This window comes from Rhinatrema bivittatum, chromosome 7, assembly GCF_901001135.1.
Source record: "Rhinatrema bivittatum chromosome 7, aRhiBiv1.1, whole genome shotgun sequence".
In the NCBI taxonomy this organism is placed as follows: Eukaryota; Metazoa; Chordata; class Amphibia; order Gymnophiona; family Rhinatrematidae; genus Rhinatrema; species Rhinatrema bivittatum.
This window is the reverse complement of record NC_042621.1, coordinates 163,103,834-163,128,103: the sequence shown is the minus strand read 5'-3', so window position 1 is coordinate 163,128,103 and position 24,270 is coordinate 163,103,834. Positions and strand designations below refer to the sequence as shown.

The following is a 24,270-nucleotide window of genomic DNA, read 5'->3' as shown; positions in this document are numbered from 1 at the left end:
CCTTGTATATTTCTTTATATTGTCATGATGTGTTTATTTGCATTGCATTGTCCTTATTACTGATATTGCCTATTTATCTCTTTATTTAGATTTTGGGTCCCTCCCAACACAGTTTATTGTACAAAATATGGTCTGTGTTGAGGGATCGTGTAACCCTTTATGAATTTGGAATATCTATTGATACATCTGGACAAATATAAATAAAATCTCCTTTGAATCTAAACCTGAAGGACATTTGAGATTCTCTGTGCCCTATTTTCCTATTTTTGTTATTTTGTACTATGGGCAGTCTCCTTTATTTAATTTATTGCATCTGGGGATGTCCTAAGAGAACATGAGTCAGAAAGATGCTTAATAGTTTACATTGGCTTCAGTTGAAGCTTGGGTCCAATTTAAAATCTCAGTATTAATTTTTAAATTGTTGAGAGGGATGAGCCCAGGCTATGTTTAAGATAAGTTAGAGTAATATTTTCCAAATAGAAACCTACAATCTAGTCAGGTATACTTCTTAAAGTTCTGCTGCATAAAACAACACATGGATCACATATTAGATAAGAGCGTTTTCCCTTCCAGCATTTACACTGAAATAAGCTGCTAATGAATATCCAATAAGAAATAAATTATTGAACTTAATGTAAAACGCTAAAGACATGGCTTTTCCCTGATGATAACTGATCTGAGGGCTGGGGAGGTTGATGCTGTTAGGAGAATGACTGTTATTAAGCCTTTGGAGGAATTTGATGATTTGTGATGTTAGATTTGGTTGGGTGGATTTGTATGATTGAATATGTTTGTGTGTTTATTTTCTAAATACTGTTATAGTGTGTTTTATGTATTGTATTTTATTTTGGTTTAGTGAGTTTGATATACTATATTTTTATTCTGATGTACACTGCTTTATTTTTTTTAACTAGAAAGCCTGTTTATGAGAATTTTAAATAAATAAAAGAAATATTTTGTGTCCCCGCCCAACAAAATTTAATCCAGTCATTGCAGTCTTCAGCTGGGGGCCATGCATCAGAATGTCTTCTGAAACCCTACAGTCTTGGGCCCTAAATTCAGCCACTAGGTGTTACCATTGCATAATGATTGCAACTTCCTTCCATTCCCACCCCAGGAGCTGTGAACACTGCTTCCACAGCATCTCCAGTCCTGGCTGACACAAACCAGGGAATCAAACCCAGATCCTTCAGCATGGAAGAGCACAGCACTGCCACTGAGCTCTGCCAAGCTCCCTGTTTATTTATAATTGTACACATAGGTACAAGATAGGAAATTGTCTTCTACTAAATGAGTTTTTCAATTACTGAAAAGGAAGGAAGGAATTCATATGGCTATTCAGATTTACCAGGCATCTCAATAGTAAATAGACAAAAAACTCAAGTGATATCAGTATGTATTATGTTACCACTTCAGTATAAAAGTGCATATCAAATGTCATGCCAGGCTATATAAATATGATTTGTTTCTACTTTTGCTTTCCACACTGAAGCTGAGGGTAAGTATGTATATACACAATTTCAAAAAACAGTTAACATTTAAATCTTGTACTTTTGAATATTTTATATCATATAATTTGTTTTTAAAGTTTTTCTTTTCTTTAAGAATCTTGTGCACTGTAGAGTTTTCAAGGAACTGAATTTGATGTAAGGATGCTTCAGCACTGTAGATATTATGAAGATAGAGAGGAGAAAGAAAAACAAGAAAAGCCTGGATCTATATGTAATTTCTATTTTATAATGCTGATAATAGTCAAAAGTAAAGTGGCATCCGAATTATATTTTATTTCATAATAAACTTTCAATATGAAAATATCTGTTTCAAAATTATAGATTCCGGTTTCTAACAATAGTAATTATTGTACTGATGTTTCATAGACAAAAAGGATCAAAATAATTTTTAACTGAAAAGGTTTAATTATATTCAAATGATGAATTCCACTATTTATAGAGATGGTGTATATGAAAGGATCACAAGTAGTCCCAATTTTTTTTTTTAATTTTTGCACTTTACTACTAAATAATTGAATAAATACTATTTAAAGAAGGATCAACCTAATTCTGTTTATCATACATAAAAATGAAGAGTTCAGAATATTTTTAAGTCATACAAATGCATGAACTATAAGAACTATATGTTTAGACTAACAGTTCTTTTTTAGTTTTATAAAAATAAACCTGCATTTGTTTTAAAAGAAATTAGACACATTTGCTGAAAATATTCAATTAATAACTTGAGGCAAGGTTTATTTTTCCTCAAAATACAGGATTTTTGCTTCCAAAAGTAGAAAAGTAGAAACAAAGGATTTCCAAATCATTTAATCCCCAATTGTAATTCTACTATTTAAGCATATGGCATAAGACGAGCAATATTCCTTATTTGGACTGTTTTGTACACAGCACTTCATAAAACAATAATTTATGACCTTGAAATGTGTTATTGATACATGCTACACCCAGGTGAAGAAACCAGTTGGTGAAATTAAGGAAATCAGGTTGTTAACATTGAAAGCTTTTATTTGCAGTTAAAAAACTAGTAGGAAATGGATAGATTTAGAGGGGCAATGATTAGAATGGTGAGAACCACATGACAAAAATATGTGATCGTCATGTGTGTAAGTACTCTTTTTTGTGTATTAACCTGTTTATCACATGTTAAACTCTGCACACAGTGTACTTTTGCTATCGCATACTTTAAAAGAAAATCCATGGTGATCCACTTTTTCCTTTTTAGTTTTGGACCAATGGATTTTGGTTTTTTTTCCATTGTATATTTTGAACTGCACAGTGAGAATGCTTTTAGTTCCAGTGCTTTGAATTATTAAATTTATATAAATTAAGACAGAAATAAAAAGATCCAAACTCAAACAGAGAAGAATATTTTATTATTTTACCATACTTTGCTTAGAGCAACTTTATCATTGATCAAATAATACATTTAAATAATAATAATAACACCCCTAGTGGATTCGACTATGGAAAGACTTTGTTATGTGCAAGTCTTGAAACTGTGCCTGAATTGTTCTGGCCCACATTCATTTAGTGCCAGAAGATGCAGAATTGCTCATGATGGTGCAGCACCAGGCTATTTGTGCCTTGCATCAGCAGAGCACCAGCATGACATATCAGGCCCAAGGTCACTGGAACTAAATGAAAATGGTAGTCGGTGAGTTTTCATAATAAAATGAAAATGAGCAAGAGATAAAGCAAAAAGAGGTATCTTCTGTGCCTGCCAGGAGGAAAATGAATTACAACAGGCACAGTGGATAAGATTGTTCTTGTAACAGAGAAACATAAGCCAATTGGGATGTGTTACTGTAGAATTTGCCTTGTAATACATGTACAATTATTGGTTGTTGCTGCCTTGATTAAATGTAAATTAGTATTTCTGCAGGTTTCAATTTGCAAGAAAGCTTCAATTTAAAAGAAATTCAATCTGAAGTTAGCAAGTTCTCTAAAATGTGTCGAATTTTTACCCTAGACAATCATGAGCAGCATCATTAGCGCAAATCTCTGCAAAATAAAACCCATGGAATTATGCAGATGTAGATTATGTGAAAATATATTAAATGTCCCTATGCATTTTAGGAAAATGTTCTTAGTAAAACAGGAATTTCCATGGAAAATTCATGGAGGCAAAACTGGCAATGTTCTGTTTACTTCTTTCTCTTTTGCCACGGACAATTGTGTCCATCTCTATTTCTAGTTTGGTTTTATGAATCATGAATACATTTTTTGTTTATTATAAAATAACATCAAGCTACTAATTCAATGTCTGTGTTAAAAATATGAACAAAGTACTTATTTTTTTCTTTCTCTCTTTTTTCCAGCTCATCCTTTGTGTAACAATTTTACTTCTATAGTTTGCTTGTTAGACAATCATGTTTTCCCCATCTTTACTACTCCTCCTGCTTTTAACCATTGTGGCTGTATTCCGAATGACGTGTCAAGCCCAAGATGGTGATATGTGTGCTGGTGTTCCTGGAATCCCAGGTACTCCGGGACAGAATGGTTTGCCGGGAAGAGATGGAAGAGATGGTATGAAAGGAGACAGAGGAGAGCCAGGTAAATGCATGTAATCACTGTTACTGCTTTATTACATGCTCCTGAAGGTACGTATTGGTGTAAATACTGGTTCTATGGAAAATATAATTATTTGTTTCATAACTAAGAAGAATCCAAACAATTTTGACTTCTAAAGGTTTAATTCAAATTAGTTCACCAAAAATAAAATATGTCAAGAGGAGACATGGGGACATGAGGTGGGTATGAATGGTATGCATCTTCCAGAACTACTATCTTCAGTGCCTGAATAGAGGGCCTTAGTATGCCCAAAAGTTTGCAGATTAAAAAATTTGATAAATATTACATACATTTGTCAGCGCTTGTTTACAAAATAATGGTGAACCACCATTCAAAAACATAAAATTAAAATAAAATTTCTATTTTTCAATTTTAAAATTTGTAAGTTTGGGGGGATAATAGTCTTAGAACAGGAGGGGGCTGAAAATTTAATCCACTGTCTGTCCACAATGGGCTTAAAATAGTATCAGTGCGCAGCCGATAAACAAAACCGCGATTGGGCCGGACGAAAAAAGAAAAACCGATGTGAATCGGAACCGGAATCAGAACCAATTCCGGTTCTGATTCACATCTCTACTCCTCAATACTGTTAATAAAAGATCTATCTATGTTGTGTGTCCTAAAGCTGGCCAAAAGTCCCTGTGGATCCAATGGGGGTCCCGGAGCGACCTGCCGTCCAATGCCAGGACTCAAAATGGTGCCAATAGCCTTTGCCCATACTATGTCACAGGGGCTACCGGTGCCATTGGTCAGCCCCTGTCACATGGTAGGAGCACAAGATGGCACCGGTGACCATGTGACAGGGGCTGCCCAATGGCACCGGTAGCCCCTGTGACAAAGGCTATCGGCGCCATGATGCAAAACCAGCAACGAGGGTGTGAGTGAGTTCCCGGACCCCCCGCTGGACCACCAGGGAGTTTTGGTAAGTCTTGGGGGGTCAGGAGGGTGGGGGGTTGTAGTTAATTTTAATTTTAGCTGGGACAGGAATTTAACTCGCCATAGTAACGTATTGACAGATCGACAACTTATGGAATTCTCCATACTTCCGCATGAAACAGAATTGACCCCTCACGAATACGTATCACGAATGCAACGAAAACTTTTTGGCTGCACATCCCTACAAGGAGCCAAGGTATTCACCAAACTCAATCTCCGGGGAGCATACAACCTGGTAAACATACGACCGGGCGACGAGTGGAAGACCGTGTTCAACATGAGAGATGGGCGTTATGAATACCTGGTCATGCCATGACATTGAGCTAGGAAGTTCCCCTTGTTGCCGCAGTATAGGCACAGGCCCTGGGCACATCGGCACCTCCTCCCTTCTTGAGAGATTGGGCCACGGCCCAACTGCATGGGTTCTGCTCCTTGGGCACTGGTGGAAGTAGAGGACGAGGGCACAGGCTGAGGGAACATCAAACCCATATTACCAGTTCTACGGCCAGGCCTCCCCTCCCGGAACCGTTGTTGGATTCGGCGGTTGACCCTTCCTGCCAGGTCGATCAAACTGTCGAGATCCTCTGGGAGGTCCCTTGCTGCTAACTAGTCCTTGTGATATGAGGACATTCTTTCCAGGAATATGCCGTGGAGACTGTCGTCCCTCCAGACCAGTTCAGTGGCTAGGGTGCGGAACTCGACTGCATACTCTGCAAGGGAACGGGAGCCTTGGCGCAATTGGAGTAGTTCAGCAGCCGCTGTGGACTTGCGGGCAGGCTCGTCAAAAATGTGTTGAAACGCCGACACAAACTGTTGCAGATTTCCAAGGATGGGGTCATTACGTACCCATAATGGGGAGGCCCAGACCAGGGGCTTCCCATCTAGCAAGGACACAATGTAACTAGTCTTCACCAGGTCTGTCGGAAACTGAAAAGGCAGTAGAGTGAAATGTATATAGCACTGGTTGAGGAACCCGCAGCACTGCTTCGCTTCCCCTGAGTATCTGGGCAGCACTGGCAATTGGGTAGAAGTCGCAGGGCCAGGACTGGGTATGGAAACCATTACTGGAGGTGCTGCCAAAGGCGTAGCATCCAAACAGTTAGCCAGTCTCTCTACTGTCGCCGTCAGGACATCTAGGCAGTGTTGCTGCTGTTGCAGCCGTTGGGCGATTCCAGGAATGGCCTGAAGACCGGCCAGGTCCGCCGGGTCCATGGCCTTGCAAACTGTTGGATTCGTGGACCCTTGAGCCAGCTGGGACAGATGATGATGCACCATGGGAAGACCCACAGTGGATGTCGAAGCCGGGAGGCGGCACAGGGCAGAAGACCAGAGGAATCTTCACCACTGGAAGCCCGAGGTCCCCCCAGGAGGAGCCCGTGAGGACCCTGGCAGCTTGGACTTATGTGCTGTATCCTGAAGAGGTGTTCCAGAGTATTGAAGAGAGGAGAAGCTGGAGCCAGAAGGCCAACCGGAACCTCACCACTGGAAGCCCATAATCCCCCCCCCCCCACCAGGGAGGGGCCCGTGAGGACCCGAGCTGCTTGGACTTAGGCGAGGCCCCCTGGACGGTGCAGGACAGGATACTGGAGGTTGAGCTTAAGTCAGAAGCCAGTGGACGAGCCATTGTCAGAAGCCAGGAACAGCAACTAGCAACTCTGGAAGAGTAACCTCGTTGCAAGGCAAGGAGTGGAGCAAGTTGCAGGGTTTAAATACCCTGAGAGCGTCAGACGTCATCCCAGGGCAGTGCTGTACTTTCCTGTGCTGGCCCCTTTAAATGTTGAGCCCCTTTGTGCGCGCGCGCCTAGGGGGCGGGGACAGCTACGGAGCATCGAAGGTGTCTCTCTCGAGGAGGGAGCGCCGCGGCAGGAGCCAGGCAGGCCCGTACGGGCCAAAAAGATGTCGCAGCGGCCTGGACCATCCCCGAGGTAGGTGGAGGGACCGGGGCATGACCCGGGACCGCAACAGTTCTTCCACTCTATCAATATGCAAGTGCTCTATTACGCTCAAATGTGTATCCTTGACATGGTGGCCAGGTATCCAGGAGCCGTACACAATTCCTTTATACTTAGGAGTAGATTTTCAAAGGGTTGCACGTGTAAGATACATGCGCAACCCCCTAAAACCTACCCCTGCCTCCCCCTGTGCGCATCAAGCCTATCTTGCATTGGCTCGGCGGTGCGCAAGCCCCGGGACGCGCGTAAGTCCCGGGGCTTTGAATAAGGGGCTGGCCGGGGGCGTGGCCGGGGGCGTGGCGGTGGGATGGGGCATGTCCGGGGGCATGACGGCAGTCCATGGGTGGGGCCAGATGCGTGGCAGCGGTCCGGGGGCAGGGCCGAGTGCTCTGGCACAGAGGCCTGTGGCGGAGCAGGGAGCCGGCAGCGCGCGCAAGTTACGCCTGCCAGAGGCAGTCATAACTTCACGAAATAAGGTAGGGGGGTTTAGTTAGGGCTGGGAGGTGGGTTAGATAGGGGAAGGGAGGGAAAGATGGGGGGGGAAGAAAATAAATCGGGACGGCCTCGGAGGGAACGGAGGCAGGCTGCTCAGCTCAGCGCGCACAGGTTGCACAATTGTGCACCCCCCCTGTGCACGCCGACCCTGGATTTTATAACATGCGCACGGCAGCGTGCACAGTGTAGATTTGTTCGTGCCTGGTTGTGCGAACAAATCTGCGCCCTCGTGTACGTTTTAAGATTTGCTCCATAGGTAATTGGGGCTCTTTGAAAATTTTGATGATGGTCTATATGGTAACAGTTGGCTTGTAGGTAGGAGATATGCTTCTTTCTATATTACATCTGTGGCAATGTGTTTGTGGCAAACAGCATGGAAATGGTCTACTGCTATCCTGCACATATACTGTCTCAGAACAATGTGATATGTAATTCGGCTAGTCAAATCACCCTTTAAGGCTCAGGGAAAGGTACAGGCTACCTTATACAGTTTTGTAGGATGGTGTGGTTTGCCAGCCAGATCTGGAAGTGACAATGCTATAATTGATGGCTTAAATCTGTCCTTGCTAAAGGAGATTCTGGGTACAGTTGCAGGACCTGGCTTCTCATCCCCGTTGCTATTCCCAATACGCCTAGCACTATTAGTAACTCAAAAATTAGCTGAAAAGCAGAAACTGTCACAATAATAAAAATTCAGCTATATAAAGAGGAACTCAATAAGGAGTGATATCTAGCAACCGTCATATATTGCCACAGTGAGCTATATGGCTTATATGATCAAGCCCGTGGAACACTGGGCTTGTCTAATCATAGGTTGCATAAAAGTAAAACACCTGAACCAGGCTGTTTAGCAAGTGCAGGCACTGTGTGAAAAAAGAAGAATCAAACTAATGCTTGCACTTAACTTATTCCACCAGTGAAAGGAAAGTGGTTCATTCCTGAAGTGCGTCCTCCCAATACGCCGGCAGAGACAAGGTACAATGAGGCCTTATGTGTCATCGAACACACCTAAAAAGTTCTCAAAAGTTGATTTTACTGCTTGGACAAGACAGTTGGAGCTTTAATGTATACCCCAGCCAAAGTTGCAGATATAGTGCTGCTTTGCTGTGTCTTCCATAATATCACTCTTTGCCATGGACTACAAATGGATATAGTTCCTGATTTCCCCCGGATCCCCTATGTCTCCCTGCATGAGCACAGGACACCACGTTGAGTGGCAGTCAGCTTTGTCAAAACCTTATATAATAGAGATGTGAATCGTGTGCCATATCGTCTTAACAATTGAAATCGTGTGGCAGGAGAAGAAAATCGTGTTTGGCACGATTATTTCGTTGAAAAATCGTTAAAAATCGTTTTTTCCGATTAGTGCGCACTAACGGGAGTTAGTGCGCACTAACTCAAATTGATACAATTTGACACTTTTCAGGTCAGTTAAGGTCAGTTTAGGAATGAATATGTATTCCTATTGGCTGCCCTCTTATTTATTCATGTTACCAAGGTTCCCACTGACAGTATATGGGGGATGGGAAATGGAAACTGTTGGTAGCTTGACAAAAAAAGTAATGTGATCAGTCAATGTGACTAGAACTTGTGCCCTAACCCTGATACCAGGGGTGTTGTGATCTTCATGTACACACAGTGCCCTATCCCTATTAATACCAGGAGTGTTGTGATCTTCCTGCACACAGTGCCCTAACCCTGACACCAGGGGTGTTGTGATCTTCCTGCATGCAGTGCCCTATCCCGCCTGCTTTACTAGTGAGAGGCTGGCTTCACAGACAGGGGGGAGCTGCCTGACCCTCCCCCATGTCCCAGCCAGTGAATGGTGTGTGGGTGAGGGGAGGGGGGGAGGAGGATGGTGAGGCTGAAACAGCTCCTTCCCTGCATTACTAGTGAGAGGCTGGCTTCACAGACAGGGGGGAGCTGCCTGACTGTAGTAGATTGAATAAAGATCTGATGTTTCTGCTCTCCTTACACCAAACAAAAGCAACACACAAGCAGAGAAGCCCTTCTTATAAAGTTGAGCTAGTGAGTTAAGTAGGAGGAAAAGTAAACATACTGGTGGCCAGTGTGGCTACTTAAAAAATACACTTACCAACAATCAATTACCACATATATTTGAACTGTGTATAATAGTTCCAGCCAGGACCACCTTTCTAAAATGCACAGTGATTGGCAAATTCAACATGCACTAGCATTTCACATGCCTGCTAACAAAAATAATAAACAAACAAGTTCTAGTCACATGAGTGATGATCATCACATTACTTTTTTTGTCAAGCTTCCAACTGTTTCCATTTCACATCCCCCCAACCATTACCTCAGTGGGAACCTTGATAACATCAATAGATAAGAGCACAGCCAGCCAATAGGAATACATATTCATTCCTAAATGACCTTTACTGACCTGGGAAGTGTCAACACTTTGTTTCATTTTCTGTTGGTGTTCGTGAGTTTCCAGTTCCATTTCCCATCCCCCCAACCATCACCTCAGTGCGAACCTTGGTAACATCAATAGATAAGAGGGCAGCCAGCCAATAGGAACACATATTCATTCCTAACTGACCTTTACTGACCTGGAAAGTGTCAATTTGTATCATTTTCTGTTAGTGCACACTAACGGGAGTTAGTGCGCACTAACACGATTTAACGATTTTTAACGATAAATCGTTAGAATTTCTATTGTATTGTGTTCTATAACGATTTAAGACGATATTAAAATTATCGGACGATAATTTTAATCGTTGAAAAACGATTCACATCCCTATTATATAATGCTACTTTTCATGATAGACTTCACCTACCACATCCCCTTCCAGGGAAGGGAGGCCAGTAGACTGTTAGCTGCTGCTTTCCTCTCTATCATCTTTCTTTCTCTCACTGCTTCTCTGAGTAGGTCACTGTGTAACAGAAAACATGTATGCCTACTCAGGATTCGTCTTGGCAATGGAGCAGTAGATTGTAGTTGAAAAACTGTTGTGAAAGTAAAGATTTCAATCAAATACATGTGTCTGCCATTATATGTTCTGCCTGATAGTGACACTAAAAGTTGCATGTGTAGCATGACAGTTTGTGGCCTAGCTAGCACTGTGTGGCTTGCCGGCCCTCCCCAGTGGACCCCATCCTAGTGCTCACATGTGGATGAGATAGTGCCACAAGTATGATGCCACCTCAGCTGCTCCTCAAATATGGAGAGCTACAACTCTAGAAATGCTATACATCTCAAATACCTCTGAAGCTTAAAGGTACAGGTTTCACTGACAGATTTTACAATTTATTGCCTCATTCCATAGTTGAGAAACGTGTGCATGTGAAGTAATACACCTGTACTGGGTAGACTTACTGTCACATGGGCATGCCAAGACACAGCTGACACCACAGCCTCACCAGTTTTAGAGCCACTGCAGACTAGATTTACCAACTGGATTTACAGGACATGTTGATCCAGTCCTGGTATTACTCCTATGCATACAGATACTGATAGTCATAAGAACATAAGAAATTGCCATACTGGGTCAGACCAAGGGTCCATCAAGCCTAGCATCATGTTTCTAACAGTGGCCAATCCAGGTTACAAGTACCTGGCAAGTACCCAAAAACTAGGGATGTGAATCGTTTTTTGACGATTTAAAAAATTGTCCGATATTTTTTAAATCGTTAGAGTGTACGATACAATACAAATTCCCCTGATTTATCGTGAAAAATCGTTAATCGGGTACGGGAGTTATTTGGGGGGAGGGCGGGAAAACCGGCACACCAAAACAACCCCTAAACCCACCCCGACCCTTTAAAATGAATCCCTTACCCTCCCGAACCCCCCCCAAAATGTTTTAAATTACCTGGTGGTCCAGCGGGGGGGTCCTGGCGCGATCTCCCGCTCTCGGGCCATCGGCGCCATTTTGGCTGCCACTAATAAAAATGGCGCCGATGGCCCGATAAAAAAAAAACAACCCACCCAACCCTTTAAAACTTACCCTTAGCCTCCCCCACCCTCCCGATCCACCCAAAACCTTTTAAAATTACCTGGTGGTCCAGTGGGGGTGTGGGGAGCGATCTCCCGCTCTTGGGCCATCGGCTGCCACTAATAAAAATGGCGCCGATGGCCCTTTGCCCTTACCAAGTGACAGGGAATCCGTGCCATTGGCCGGCCCCTGTCACATGGTAGGAGCACTGGATGGCTTTTTTGACTACCACAGCACACTGAACCACGATTTCAAAGTATTAACCACTAGGGATGTGCATTCGTTTTGCGACGAAATAGGAAATAGAGACGATATTTCCTATTTCATCGTGTTTCGGGTGGGGGGGTGATGAAACGATAAGAAAACCCACGAAATTTTGTGTGGTTTTCTTATCGTTTTTGGGGAGGGGAGAAAGGGCACATTAAAAAAGAAAAAACCACAAACTCAGCCCAACCCTTCACATTTAATTAATTGCAACCCCCCCCCCACCCTCCTGACCCCCCAAGACTTGCCCAACCCCATCCCCAAGACTTACCAAAAGTCACTGGTGGTCCAGCGGGGTCCCGGGAGCGATCTCCCCCTCTCGGGCCATCAGCTACCATTATTTAAAATGGCGCCGATGGCCCTTTGCCCTTACCATGTGACAGGGCTATCAGTGCCATTGGCTGGCCTCTGTCACATGGTAGGAGCAATGGACAGCTGGTGCCATCTTAAAAAATGGCACAGGCCATCCATTGCTCCTGCCATGTGATAGGGGCCAGTCAATGGCACCAATAACCCCTGTCACATGGTAAGGGCAAAGGGCCATCGGTGCCATTTTGATTAGTGGCAGGCGATGGCCCGAGAGCGGGAGATTGCTCCCGGGACCCCCGCTGGACCACCATGTACTTTAGAAAAGTTTTTTGGGGGGTCAGGAGGGTGGGGGATTCTAAATAATCAGATTTAAAGGGTTGGGGTGGGGTGGGTTTGGGGATTTTTTTTCTATGTGCCCTTTCTTACCCCCCCCCCCCCCCCCCCCCCCCCACCAAATGATAAGAAAACCACACGAAAATTTCATGGGGTTTTCCTATCGCTTTTGGGGACACCCCCCCCCCCCCCCCCCGATACTTGACAGTTGAGAAAATATCATACGATATTTCCATCCTTCAGAAAAATGATTCACATCCCTACTAATTTATGTGAGGCGCATTCAATGGCGTGGCACGCACTGATGCAATGTGCTACACTGTGATGCAACACGTAACATGCTGAAGCAACACCATGGGTACTGACATATTTACCTATGCAATGCGGCAGGCTCAAATTACCCTAACCACGCCCCCTTTTATCGCAGGTGCTATTTTTGCTTTATTTAACATAGAAACATAGAAATGACGGCAGAAGACCAACAGTCCATCCAGTCTGCCCAGCAAGCTTTCATACTTATTTTTTCATACTTATCTGTTGCTCTTGTCTCAAGCTATTATTGCTTATTAATTAATAGCTGTTTAAAGATTTTTCCTCTAAGAACGTATCCAAATCTTTTCTAAACCCTGTTACACTAACTGCCATAAACACATTCTCTGGCAAAGAATTCCAGAGTTAATTAGCAATAGACCACCTACAGATGATGGTGTATAGTTACATCTTTGGATAATTCCTATATTGGTCCAGTAATAAAGGTATTACACCAACAAAGAAATCAGTTTTCTCGTGTGCTATTATGCCTATTAGAACTCTGAATTACAGAATGGGTAACTAACAAGCACTGCTACTTATGTTCCTACAAACATAAGTAAATAAAAAAACTGTTTGAAGTTTGCTGTCTTATCAAAGTTAGTTCCTTCTTAATATATTTGTTCTCTCTTATTTGTGCATTTCTGGATCTACCAGCCAAAACAAAACTTGGCACCAGCAGCGCATCTGTGCTAATTTTTTATCCTTTTATATCAATAAAACTGTAATAGTACAGCAACTTCTTTTTCAAAGCACAGAATATTTTGGGCCATGACATACAAGCTTAATGGGACGCCTTATAATTCTAAAGCATGTTAAAGATTTAACTGTAATTTAGATAAAACTTTTATTGTGTATTCCTTTATCTTTCACAGATTTGTCACTTCCAGTCTCAAGTAGCTTCTTCAAGTGTCATAATTTCTTTATACAAAAAGAGATAGGCAGATAACTAAGCAGGACAGTGCATATTTTGATTATACTCTGTTCTTGGATGCCCTTGGACTAATTTTTTTCAAATCTTTTATCATTTCTCCTCCACCACAACCCCACAGCCTTGATTAAACTCCCTGCTATATTCCCCACAAAGGTTTTGAGATTTGATTTCTTTTGTTCTGATTTTATTTAATTATCTGTAATTTATATAACATACTTTTTGAAACATATGCTCAAAGAAGATATAATGCTACTGTTTATTGCTTGATGTAGGTTATATGTTATAAAATATTAGAAATACAAACTATGAGTGGGCTTTGGTTGCTGATGGGGCTAGGTAATGCTGGTAGAGATGGTGGTGGTATTGGTGGGGTTTACTTAAAATAAATAGCTCATTAAGGGGCAGATTTTCTAAGTTTGCAGAGCTTAGAAAATCCAGTGGTAACAGAGGGCGGGGGGGGGGGGGCAGTTCTGCGCTAGCCGGCAGCGATCGCACAGCCACAGTGCGATCGCTGCCGGCGATGCGCCGAATAACTACACCATAAAAGGTGTAGTTATTCGTCGCGAAATAGGCAGCGAAAAGGCTCCTTACCTTTTCGCTGTCTGCGCCGTCTTCGTGAAGTCAGCCCCGGTGACGTCCCAACTCCTCCTCTTCCGGGGCAAACTCTGCTCTGATGTCCCCTTCGCAGGCATGCTCTACGATTTCTAGCTATCGCACGCTTGCGCTGGTAGTGCAAGCGTGCGATAGCCTTAGAAAATAAGGCCCTAAATCTGATAGTCAATGAGCTAATCTATATTTGCTCAATGTAAAATTGGTTAAGATTTGCTGCAAATGTGATATTCTCCAAAACTAAAGCCTACAAAATTTGGGATAATGTTCATGTTGTTTATTCCTTTAAGGGGATACTGCCCTTCTTACCCTTCTTTAGTGAGAAACCTCTAGAAATTTGTAAAGCTGAAAAAAATCTCTACTGCCCTTTGCCTCTAACTTTATGAAAAGAACTGTGTGAGTTTTCATCCCTGTATTTATTATACATAGGACCTCAAGGACCCCAAGGACCCCCTGGTGGTAATCAGGGCCCAGCAGGAAGAGATGGATTTCCTGGGCCCAAAGGTGACCAGGGTTTGCCAGGAGACAAAGGAGATACCGGTGAACCAGGTAAAAGATAATTGTATTCATTATTTCCCAATCTATTGATAAATAATTGCAGGATACCATATAGATAAAGGTGAGCCAGTAGATTTAGGGGTATATTTTAAAAGATGTGCACTCGTGTCTACGTGCATGTGGTTCCCAGAGCGTGCACATGGATGTGCTGATTTTATAACATGCGAGCATTGTCCGGGCCTTCTGTGCACCACGCGAATCTTCAAAGGGGTCCGACCATGTGCGTTATCCCTGTTACATGCCGAAGTGCCAAGCCCAATTAAAGGGGCAGGAAGGGGCGGGGCCAGAGGCGCTGGTACAGCAGTTATTTGCCGCTGTGCTGGGGAAGCGTGCGCTGGCAGTCAGTCGGCATGTACAAGTTGCTTCTGCTCTGGAGGAGCAGCAACTTAAGAAACAAACCCCCCCCCCCCCCAAAGTATGTAACATTTAGGGGGTGGGGAGGAGAGGAGAAGGGGAAGGGAGGTTAGGGTAAGTGGTAGGGAAGTTCCCTCCCAGTCCTCTCCTTAATTGGAGCAGACTGGGAGGGAACTGGGGAAGGCCAGGATGCATCACCGTGTGACATTTGTGAAACTGTATCCCCCTTGCGCACGTTGCACGCACATGCACGCACGTTTCCAAAATCCAGCACACATGTGCACGCAGCCCGCTGATTTTCTAACATGTGTACGCCAGCAAGGGGCAAGGGAATCATCCACCCTCCAGGCTTGGTCAAGTGGAGTTCCTATGTGGGCAGGGCTTCTTATACAGGGGTAGGAAAACCCCTTCCAAAAAAAAAGTAGTAAATCACAGTCTCTGAACAGAGTCTAAACTCTCTCTATCTCTCCAGGGTAAGGACTCCTCATGGGTTCCTCGGTGTTCTCAATCTATTCATTACTCACAGTTTGCTGATCTTCTTTCAATTTTTCTCCACTCTGTGTATGTTGAAGCATATAAGGTGTATTTCATACTAATTTTTTGCATTGCTATGGTGAAATATTTGTCAAACAAATACTGATTCTGGAATCCTGCTTTTAATATTGCATTGTTTCATCAAGAATGTCTTCTGATATAATTTCTGTTTGTGACATTTTCCCCTAGGCCTTTCAGCTTCTGAAGATGCACAATTGCAAGAAATCTTGTCTGATTTAAGGCATAGGATCTCTAGAATTGAAGGAGGTAATATTGCTTTTACATCAGATAAAATGAGAAGTCATGAAATTCTTACAGCAAATTATCCTTAAAACATTCATAAAATTCTTATATCTTATTTTTGTAAATTATTTAGAAGCCTGGCTTTGATTTTTTTTTAAATGTATGCATATTTCCCATTCATTACAAGAAAAACACTTGAAAGTGAAACCATATGAGACACAGAAAAATTAAAAAAAAAATTAAAAAGTATTCAATTCATCAACCAAGAAAGAAAATGTATCATAGTCTCATAAATTTCAAGTACTCTATGGAGATTCCAATATCACATCTTCAGGAAACAATTTCCCATTAAAGGAAAAACAAAGGTAAAGAACTAGCAAGAGAGGTTATATACAATACTGAGCGACCATCATAGACATAAATTTCCTAGCTGATATTAGGCGAAGAAGAAGTAACAGGAGGAGATTTGTTACTCAAAAAAAGATGACAATTGTGATGGTAAAAAGAATATATATGATGCATTCATATACTTAATAATACACTTACAGGGATACTTTAAAATAAATAAAGCCCCCAACTCTAGAACTTTGGGTTCGCAATAATAAAAATTACTTCCTTCACTTCTGAGTTTGCTATGCAAGGTCTGGAAAAGCATAAACTTTTAAATTCAGGAAAATCTCTGAAGTATGACGGAAAAAACATTCTAAGGATCCAATCTTTGTCAGATTCTAAAAGGAAAGAGACAATCAATGTAGCTGGTTTAACCAGATCCTTCTGGGATGTCTGCTGTTAAATTTAATGGTGACTTCACAACCGGAGAGAAGACCTGCATATCATTCAGACTGGCAGTTTCCTTCTTAAAAGGGAGAATATGGTAAACTCTTGAAACTAGTGGAAATGTTCTGGAATCTTCAAAATGTCTATGAGATGTTACTTCTATATTTCTTTTGGAGCAACAGTTGGATCTTTGGGGAAAATTAATAAAACGGAGGTTCCTCCCTTCGCTTGATTTTCCAAATGTTCTACTTTAAAAGTAAGCCACTTATTTTCTTTCAGCATACTTTGTTGTAATTCCATAGCTAAATCAAGCTCTTTCCTCAAATTCTCAGAATTCTTTTTATTAGCAAGAATTTGAATTTCCATAACTTTCAAATGACCATCTAAAGTAGCCATATAACCAATTACAGGCTTGAGCTGGTTAGAAATGTTGATATTTAAAGCTTGAATCGTGATCTAAAAAAATTCTAGAGTGAATACATCAAGTCTTAGCAATTCAGAAGTCTGAGTGGATGGCAGCTGCATAGGTTCTCCACCACCATGCCTGGAAATTCATTGTCATCAACATCCCCTGTAAATTCTAAAACTCCAGATGGCAAAGGAGCAAGGAGCGCTGTGTCGCACATCTCCACCCGGGTCATTGCATCCTCGGCAGTTACAGCTGGCGTCCTGGCCCGGAGCGAGCCAGACACTGGTGCTTTCATGAGATTTACAGGGAGAAGTCACTCCTCTGGGGACAAGGAGATCGATAGCTCAGGGAGGGGGTTGGGTACTACCTCTTCCCGATCCTCCTCCAATGAGCACAACCCGGAAGCTGGACCTTCCCAGGGAACATGAGCGTCCTTCAAGCCAAGCAAAACACCAGGAAGAGGAACAGAAAGTTACTCTGGCTCTTGTAGAATAGTGAATTGCCTATATCCTGCACATGTATCTCTAGCGCTATGAAGCATTAAGATCACTGAGCTTACCAGAGAATCAGCCAGCACGGATGACATCATTCCTGGGAGGACGGAACTAACTTTGTCCATAATACTGATAACAAGAGGCCCCTGGCCTACAGTAAGAGCATGCAAAAGTACACATGCTAAAATATATATCGATTGGCTATTAAAAGTAATGGGTGTGGATTATGCAGATGTCTGATATCAGCAAACCCAGGACCCTTATAAGCTGAGCACACGTTAGGGCAGATTCTGAATTATATACACCATGGGGTAGATTTTCAGACGAGCGCGAATAGCCTACTTTTGTTTGCGCTCCAGGCGCAAACAAAAGTACGCTGGATTTTAGTAGATACGTGCGTAGTCGCGCATATCGGCTAAAATCCTGGATCGGCGCGCGCAAGGCTATCGATTTCGTATAGCCTGCGCGCGCCGAGCCGCGCAGCCTACCCCCGTTCCCTCCTAGGCCGCTCCGAAATCGGAGCGGCCTAGAAGGGAACTTTCCTTTGCCCTCCCCTCACCTTCCCCTCCCTTCCCCTACCTAACCCACCCGCCCGGCCCTGTCTAAACCCCCATCCTACCTTTGTCGGGGGATTTACGCCTCCCAGAGGGAGGCGTAAATCCCCGCGCGCCAGTGGGCCTCCTGCACGCCGGGCCGCGACCTGGGGGCGGGTACGGAGGGCGCGGCCACGCCCCTGGGCCGTAGCCACGCCCCCGTACCCGCCCCCAAAACGCTGCCGACATGCCCCCGCAACGCCGCGCGCTCCGGCCCCGCCCCCCGACACGCCTCCCGACACGCCCACTCCGAAAACCCCGGGACTTACGCGAGTCCCGGGGTTCTGCGCACGCCGGTGAGCCTATGTAAAATAGGCTCACCGGCGCGCAGGGCCCTGCTCGTGTAAATCCGCCCGGTTTTGGGCAGATTTACGCGAGCAGGGCTCTGAAAATCCGCCCCCATTTGTTGTATCGCTTTTGCCCCATAGGGGAACCTTCCGCCTTCCTCTATTAATAAATCTCTTTCTTATAACTGTTTTCAAGCTGGTATTCATTACGTTATCAGATAGAGGTGAGCCTCTTTTAACGCTCTCTGGCCCTTCTCTTCCTTCTGGAGTGAGGCATTGCAAGGAAAAATTTTCATCCAGCTAAGTCAGCCATCTTGGAATCTCCCCCAAAGCCTGGCTTTGGTTCTAAGACAGAAATGTCTTCTAATATAATTTTACTTGATTCACTGTGTTGCCTTTTAGTGGTAGTTGATGTGAGTCAATAAATTAATTTTTTTTTCTTTTATTTATTTTTATAATTTCAAGAAAAGCTAAGCAGCCATAGGTTAAAAACCTCAGTGATCAGTTCAAACTTTTCAAAACCCTTTTTATGTTCTGAGCTCAGCCATTTCTAATGAGGTATAAATGTTTGAAATTCTGATAGATACTTCAGTTTAATGTTTTCTGCTGTTATAAAGGTATATAAAGCAAGGGGTTGCTGTGCTGAGCCTTAACAGAGCCCCCCACATCCATCACATTATGCAAAATGTTTCTCATTGGTTTACTTGAACAATTTTGGAATGAAGCTTCTTTTAACCAAAATGCTTCAATTTCCTTCAATGGCTTGGAAGCATCTTTGCAAAAATATGATCTGTGCAAGCAAGGTGTATAGAGAAAGTGTGGTGGGAGTTTTTCTCATAGCTTATTTCTGTTCTGAGGCATGAGCAAAGTCTTGTAGCTAGTGAGCCATTTTTCTATTTTAATTTTTGCTTTTTTGTATTCGTGTAAATCAAAGTGTGTATTAGTAGACTGATCATGGGATCTATCCTCCTCAGCCCCTGTCCAAAAAGGAATGGTCCTCTACTTATTTTGGATAGGAAGACAGGGAGAGATAATTCCCTTATCAGTCTTCTGGGGTAGGGGCATCATGGCAGGGTTTGTTTTGGTTCTGACAGCTGGGAGGGAGAGGAGTTGGGGGGAGGAGTTATTAGTATTGTTGGGAGGAAGAAAAGAGTAATGGGACTTCCAGGGTGGTTTTCCTTTATTATTATTATTATTATTATTATTATTATTATTACTATTACTATTATTATTATTTGGAGAGAAGGGGGGAAACGGATGAAGCCCCTGAGAGATATTTTAAATAGATCATTGGGAGGCTGGGAAGATTTAGGTCTGTTCTTGTAGCACTTAGATTTAGCTGGCCAAGTAAGGAAGATAACACTGAAAATCACACCAGCCTCTTTACTCCCCCCCACCATATCCCACCTCCCCCTGGTCTGCCAAGAATTTGCCGGCTAAATATAGCATGCTAGTGAAATTTATGTAGCTAAATTTATCCAGTTAGATCAGACAATTGTCAAAGGTTTTAATCTAGCTGGTTAAATCCTTCATGTGATTTTTCAAAGAAGTTATGCACATATATGTAACATACTATCGTAGCAAATTTCAAAAGCCATTTTCACATGTAAAGTACACTTACACATGAATATCTTATGTACAATTCAATAGCATATATTGTACCAATTTTTAAAAGCCCATGTACACAGGTAAATGTTTTTGAAAATCAAGTCTTTGAATATTGCCCTCCATGAAATAGCAGTGACCACAAAAGAGTGATAGAGCATTCCTTTGCCCACAATTAAAATATACTTGGTTCGATATTATAAACCTGAAGATTTGATAGAAATTAATTGTAAATATTGTGGCTTCTTACAGTATATTTTTTCTTAATTTATTACTTGTTTTACACAAAAGTAAAGATAAATAATTTTCCCTTTCCTTTGTAGTCCTTGCCTTGGTGGGAACAATTCAACATGTGGGAGACAAATTACTAGCTACTGACAGTAAAGAAGTTGATTTTCTCACAACAAGACAAACATGTGAACAAGTTGGTGGCCAAATAGTAACTCCAAAGAATGAGGCTGAAAATACAGCAATCCAAAATATTGTGAAAAAGTTTAATAGATACACATATTTAGGAATCACTGAGAGTGACACCGTTGGTGAATTCCAGTACATGGATGGAAGGTCCCTGAACTATACCAGCTGGAGACGAAATGAACCAAACGGGAAAGGGAAAGAAGGCTGTGTTGAAATGTATACAGATGGGCTGTGGAATGATAAAAACTGTAAGCAATACCGCCTTACAATTTGTGAGTTTTAATGCCTAGTGTGTCTTGAATTCAGGGGATAAGCTCTGAGGACAAGCTATGTTGATTTTTCTAGAGTAATAAATAATAGTCTTCTTAATTCATATATGGATGAGATATTGCAAATCATGACAAGAGTTTATTTAATGATGGTCTGTGTGTGCATCTAATAAATTAAATTCAGAAAATAACAGTTAATTATGAATGCCTCAATTATTCATGCTCTGCCAACATTTAGAATCAATTACTACAGAGTTGTTTAGACATTGAGGTCTAGTTTGGTATACAGACTAATCTATGAAAAAGTATGAACCAGCCAATCTGGCTCATACATGGCTAGAAAATAAAGCCTAGATATCTGGTGGTATATTATGTAATATAGAAATGTTTGAATTCGGTCTCAGTTACTATTTCTCTGACTTTCAAGGAATTTAGGGACTCAATTACAAACCTTAATGTTAATCAATTTGGGGTATACACAGAAATATGCAGTGCTTCATCAATAAATATAGTGCTGGGGATATCTATAAAGTCAGCTCAAATTATTTGCAACATAATTAAATTAAGAAGAGATGGGTCTGATGCTGACTCTATAATTAATACAGGTATCGACTCCAGCCATGTCATTATATTTAATGCATGTTCCATGTTGGTAGCTAAAATGCAACAACAAATAATGAAATTAAGGTAAAAGGCATTGTAAAGATTGTAAACAAGTTAAATAGATATGTATATATTCATAGGGACATGAAGGTGCGTAGAATGCAGCAGTAAAGCAGGCTTATTAGTCTTCACTTAAAAAATAGCGCTATTTTCAATGCTAAGGGCTTTACTGCTGCTCTGTAAATGCATTGTCAGTGTTAATGCCAGCGCTAAAGCACGGATGCTAACACTTTGTAAATCAGCTCCCTAAAGTATGTGAAGGATGCCATGTTGGTGGCACAGGAAAGTGATATTGTCCATCTACTCAGACAATAGATAAAGCAGAGAGTAGCTGTGGCAGGATTCACTCAGTGCTGAACTGATGTACCTGAATCCTGTTCTACTTAGTGGTTGGAGGGTAGTTTATCCCCAGTCCCTATTAAACTGTTGACCTTTCTCCTGGGACTGCCAACTAAGTCCTAGATTTTCAAAGACACCACGGCGTTGTGAATTGCGTGGTACGGGGCAGGGGGGGGGGGGGCGAAGCGGGGGGCAGGCCTGAGAAAGCCAGCAGTGATCACACCTCTGCAGTGTGATCACTGCCGGCTTTCGCACCCAATAGCGCCATCATAAAAGGTGGTGCTATTGGGTGCGAAATAGGCAGCGAAAAGGGTTCTTACCTTTTCGCTGTCTGCCATGTCTTCGCAGCGTCTGCCCTGGTGCTGCCCCGACTCTTCCTGTTCCAGTCTTGACGCTGCCCCCTTTTTAGTGATCGCATGCGAAAAGTCCCTTTTCGCGTGCGATCACTTTGAAAAATGACCCCCTAAGATGCTAATTGAAGTCCACTTGTAATGGAGACTTTAGTGATGTAGCCAGCTGCACTGGGAACTGGAGTGAAGTCACAGATTAATTTCATATCTAAGTTCATCTCACTGATATGAAATTGTGCGAAAAACTGATGTTATTTATTGATTGTATTGTACATGTTATTGTAAATGGTTGTAGGTATTCTGCACTGGACATACAGCAGAGGATGTGGAATATAAGTACTGTTTATAAATGAATGAATGAATAAACAAACAAATAAATGAATGGAAATTACCGCAGGTTATACATATCTTTTAATTATTCCTGTGGCTCACCTGTGTCTATCTTCTCTGTTATTTTAATCTAAATGTGATCACATCATATTTGTTTGGGTTGAAAACTAAGATTATTTCATTGAAAAGAGTAATCATTCTGATAACGAGTGGCACCCTTACTGGGTTTGGCCGCCAGATGTCAATGTCCCTAAATTAGAACATACTTTGTAAGACGCCATCCCTACCCCTCAGTCCCTCCCACCCGGAGGCTCTGGACTGGATGCTTCACTGCTATTTAGTAGGGATGTGAATCGTTTTTTGACGATTTAAAATATCGTCCGATATATTTTAAATCGTCAAAAATCGTTAGAGCCGCGATACAATAACAATTCCCCCGATTTATCGTCAAAAAATCGTAAATCGGGGGAAGGGGGAGGGGAAGGGGGAGGGCGGGAAAACCGGCACACTAAAACACCCTAAAACCCACCCCGACCCTTTAAAATAAATCCCCCACCCTCCCGAACCCCCCCCCCCAAATGCCTTAAATTACCTGGGGTCCAGCGGGGGTCCGGAACGACCTCCTGCAGTCGAATCATGTTGTCTTCAGCCGGCGCCATTTTCAAAATGGTGCCGGCCATAGACAACACGATTCGACTGCAGGAGGTCGTTCCGGACCCCCGCTGGACTTTTGGCAAGTCTTGTGGGGGTCAGGAGGCCCCCCCAAGCTGGCCAAAAGTCCCTGGGGGTCCAGCGGGAGCTTGGGGGGGCCTCCTGACCCCCACAAGACTTGCCAAAAGTCCAGCGGGGGTCCGGAACGACCTCCTGCAGTCGATCTCCTGCCGGCGCCATTTTCCGTACGGAAAACGATTCGCGGCAGGAGATCGCTCCCGGACCCCCGCTGCACCCCCAGGGACTTTTGGCCAGCTTGGGGGGGCCTCCTGACCCCCACAAGACTTGCCAAAAGTCCAGCGGGGGTCCGGAACGACCTCCTGCAGTCGAATCGTGTTGTCTACGGCCGGCGCCATTTTGCGCCGCCATTTTGAAAATGGCGCCGGCCGAAGACAACACGATTCGACTGCAGGAGGTCGTTCCGGACCTCCGCTGGACCCCAGGTAATTTAAGGCATTGGGGGGGGGGGTTCGGGAGGGTGGGGGATTTATTTTAAAGGGTCGGGTGGGTTTTAGGGTGTTTTAGTGTGCCGGTTCACGATTTTCACGATTTTAACGATATTTTAAAAACCCAAACAGCGACGATACGATTCCCTCCCCCTCCCAGCCGAAATCGATCAAGACGATCGATGACACGATTCACATCTCTACTATTTAGCCCAGCCTTGTTAATATACCATGGGTTCAGTTTAAGGAAGCAGACAGAGAGTAAAGACGTATTTTTTCCACACTCTGGTAGCGCCTCCTGGCCTTGCCCTAAGGAGTTTTCTTTTAGAAGAGATACCTCACCGTGCACTCCCTGCCAGAGGGTCCTTCTCACTATAAGTTACAGAGAGTTAGCTTGTTTATGCCTGAAACCCTTTAGGGGGGAAACGGTTCTCACCAGGGGGCCAAAGACCACTGAGCCCACGGTAAACACTAGGTAGGCACGCACCAGTGATGGATCGTCATGCAAGGATTGTGGTTCACTCTGTTTCTTTTGGGAACATCATCCTTGCTGGCTGTACCCAGGGGACAGGGGCTGAAGACCAGTGAGCCCAAACACAACCTGAATGTGGCAAGCACCTGAGACAGCATGAATGCCAGTCTAGGAAGATGTATCCAGTTAAGCTTTAAAGTATTTTTTTCACTTGAGTTAAGAGGAGAGGTTTTT

The 24,270-nt window shown here is 43.0% G+C and overlaps 1 protein-coding gene across 1 annotated transcript; it reads left to right on the top strand.

The window, feature by feature from the left end:
* Positions 1-3,829: 3,829 nt before the first annotated feature.
* On the top strand, positions 3,830-20,923 carry LOC115095564 (pulmonary surfactant-associated protein A-like). The gene is made up of 4 exons (XM_029609463.1): positions 3,830-4,064; positions 14,615-14,734; positions 15,821-15,898; positions 20,363-20,923. The coding sequence occupies exons 1-4, from the start codon at positions 3,881-3,883 to the stop codon at positions 20,737-20,739; spliced, it is 759 nt and encodes a 252-aa protein (XP_029465323.1). The 5' UTR covers positions 3,830-3,880; the 3' UTR covers positions 20,740-20,923.
* The last annotated feature ends 3,347 nt before the right edge of the window (positions 20,924-24,270 follow it).

Excerpts from the sequence above, each read along its gene's own strand:
- LOC115095564 (XM_029609463.1), top strand. The coding sequence starts at position 3,881 with ATGTTTTCCCCATCTTTACTACTCCTCCTGCTTTTAACCATTGTGGCT. Across the intron at positions 4,065-14,614 it reads AGGAGACAGAGGAGAGCCAG|GACCTCAAGGACCCCAAGGA; the intron begins GTAAATGCATGT and ends TATTATACATAG. Across the intron at positions 15,899-20,362 it reads GATCTCTAGAATTGAAGGAG|TCCTTGCCTTGGTGGGAACA; the intron begins GTAATATTGCTT and ends TTTCCTTTGTAG.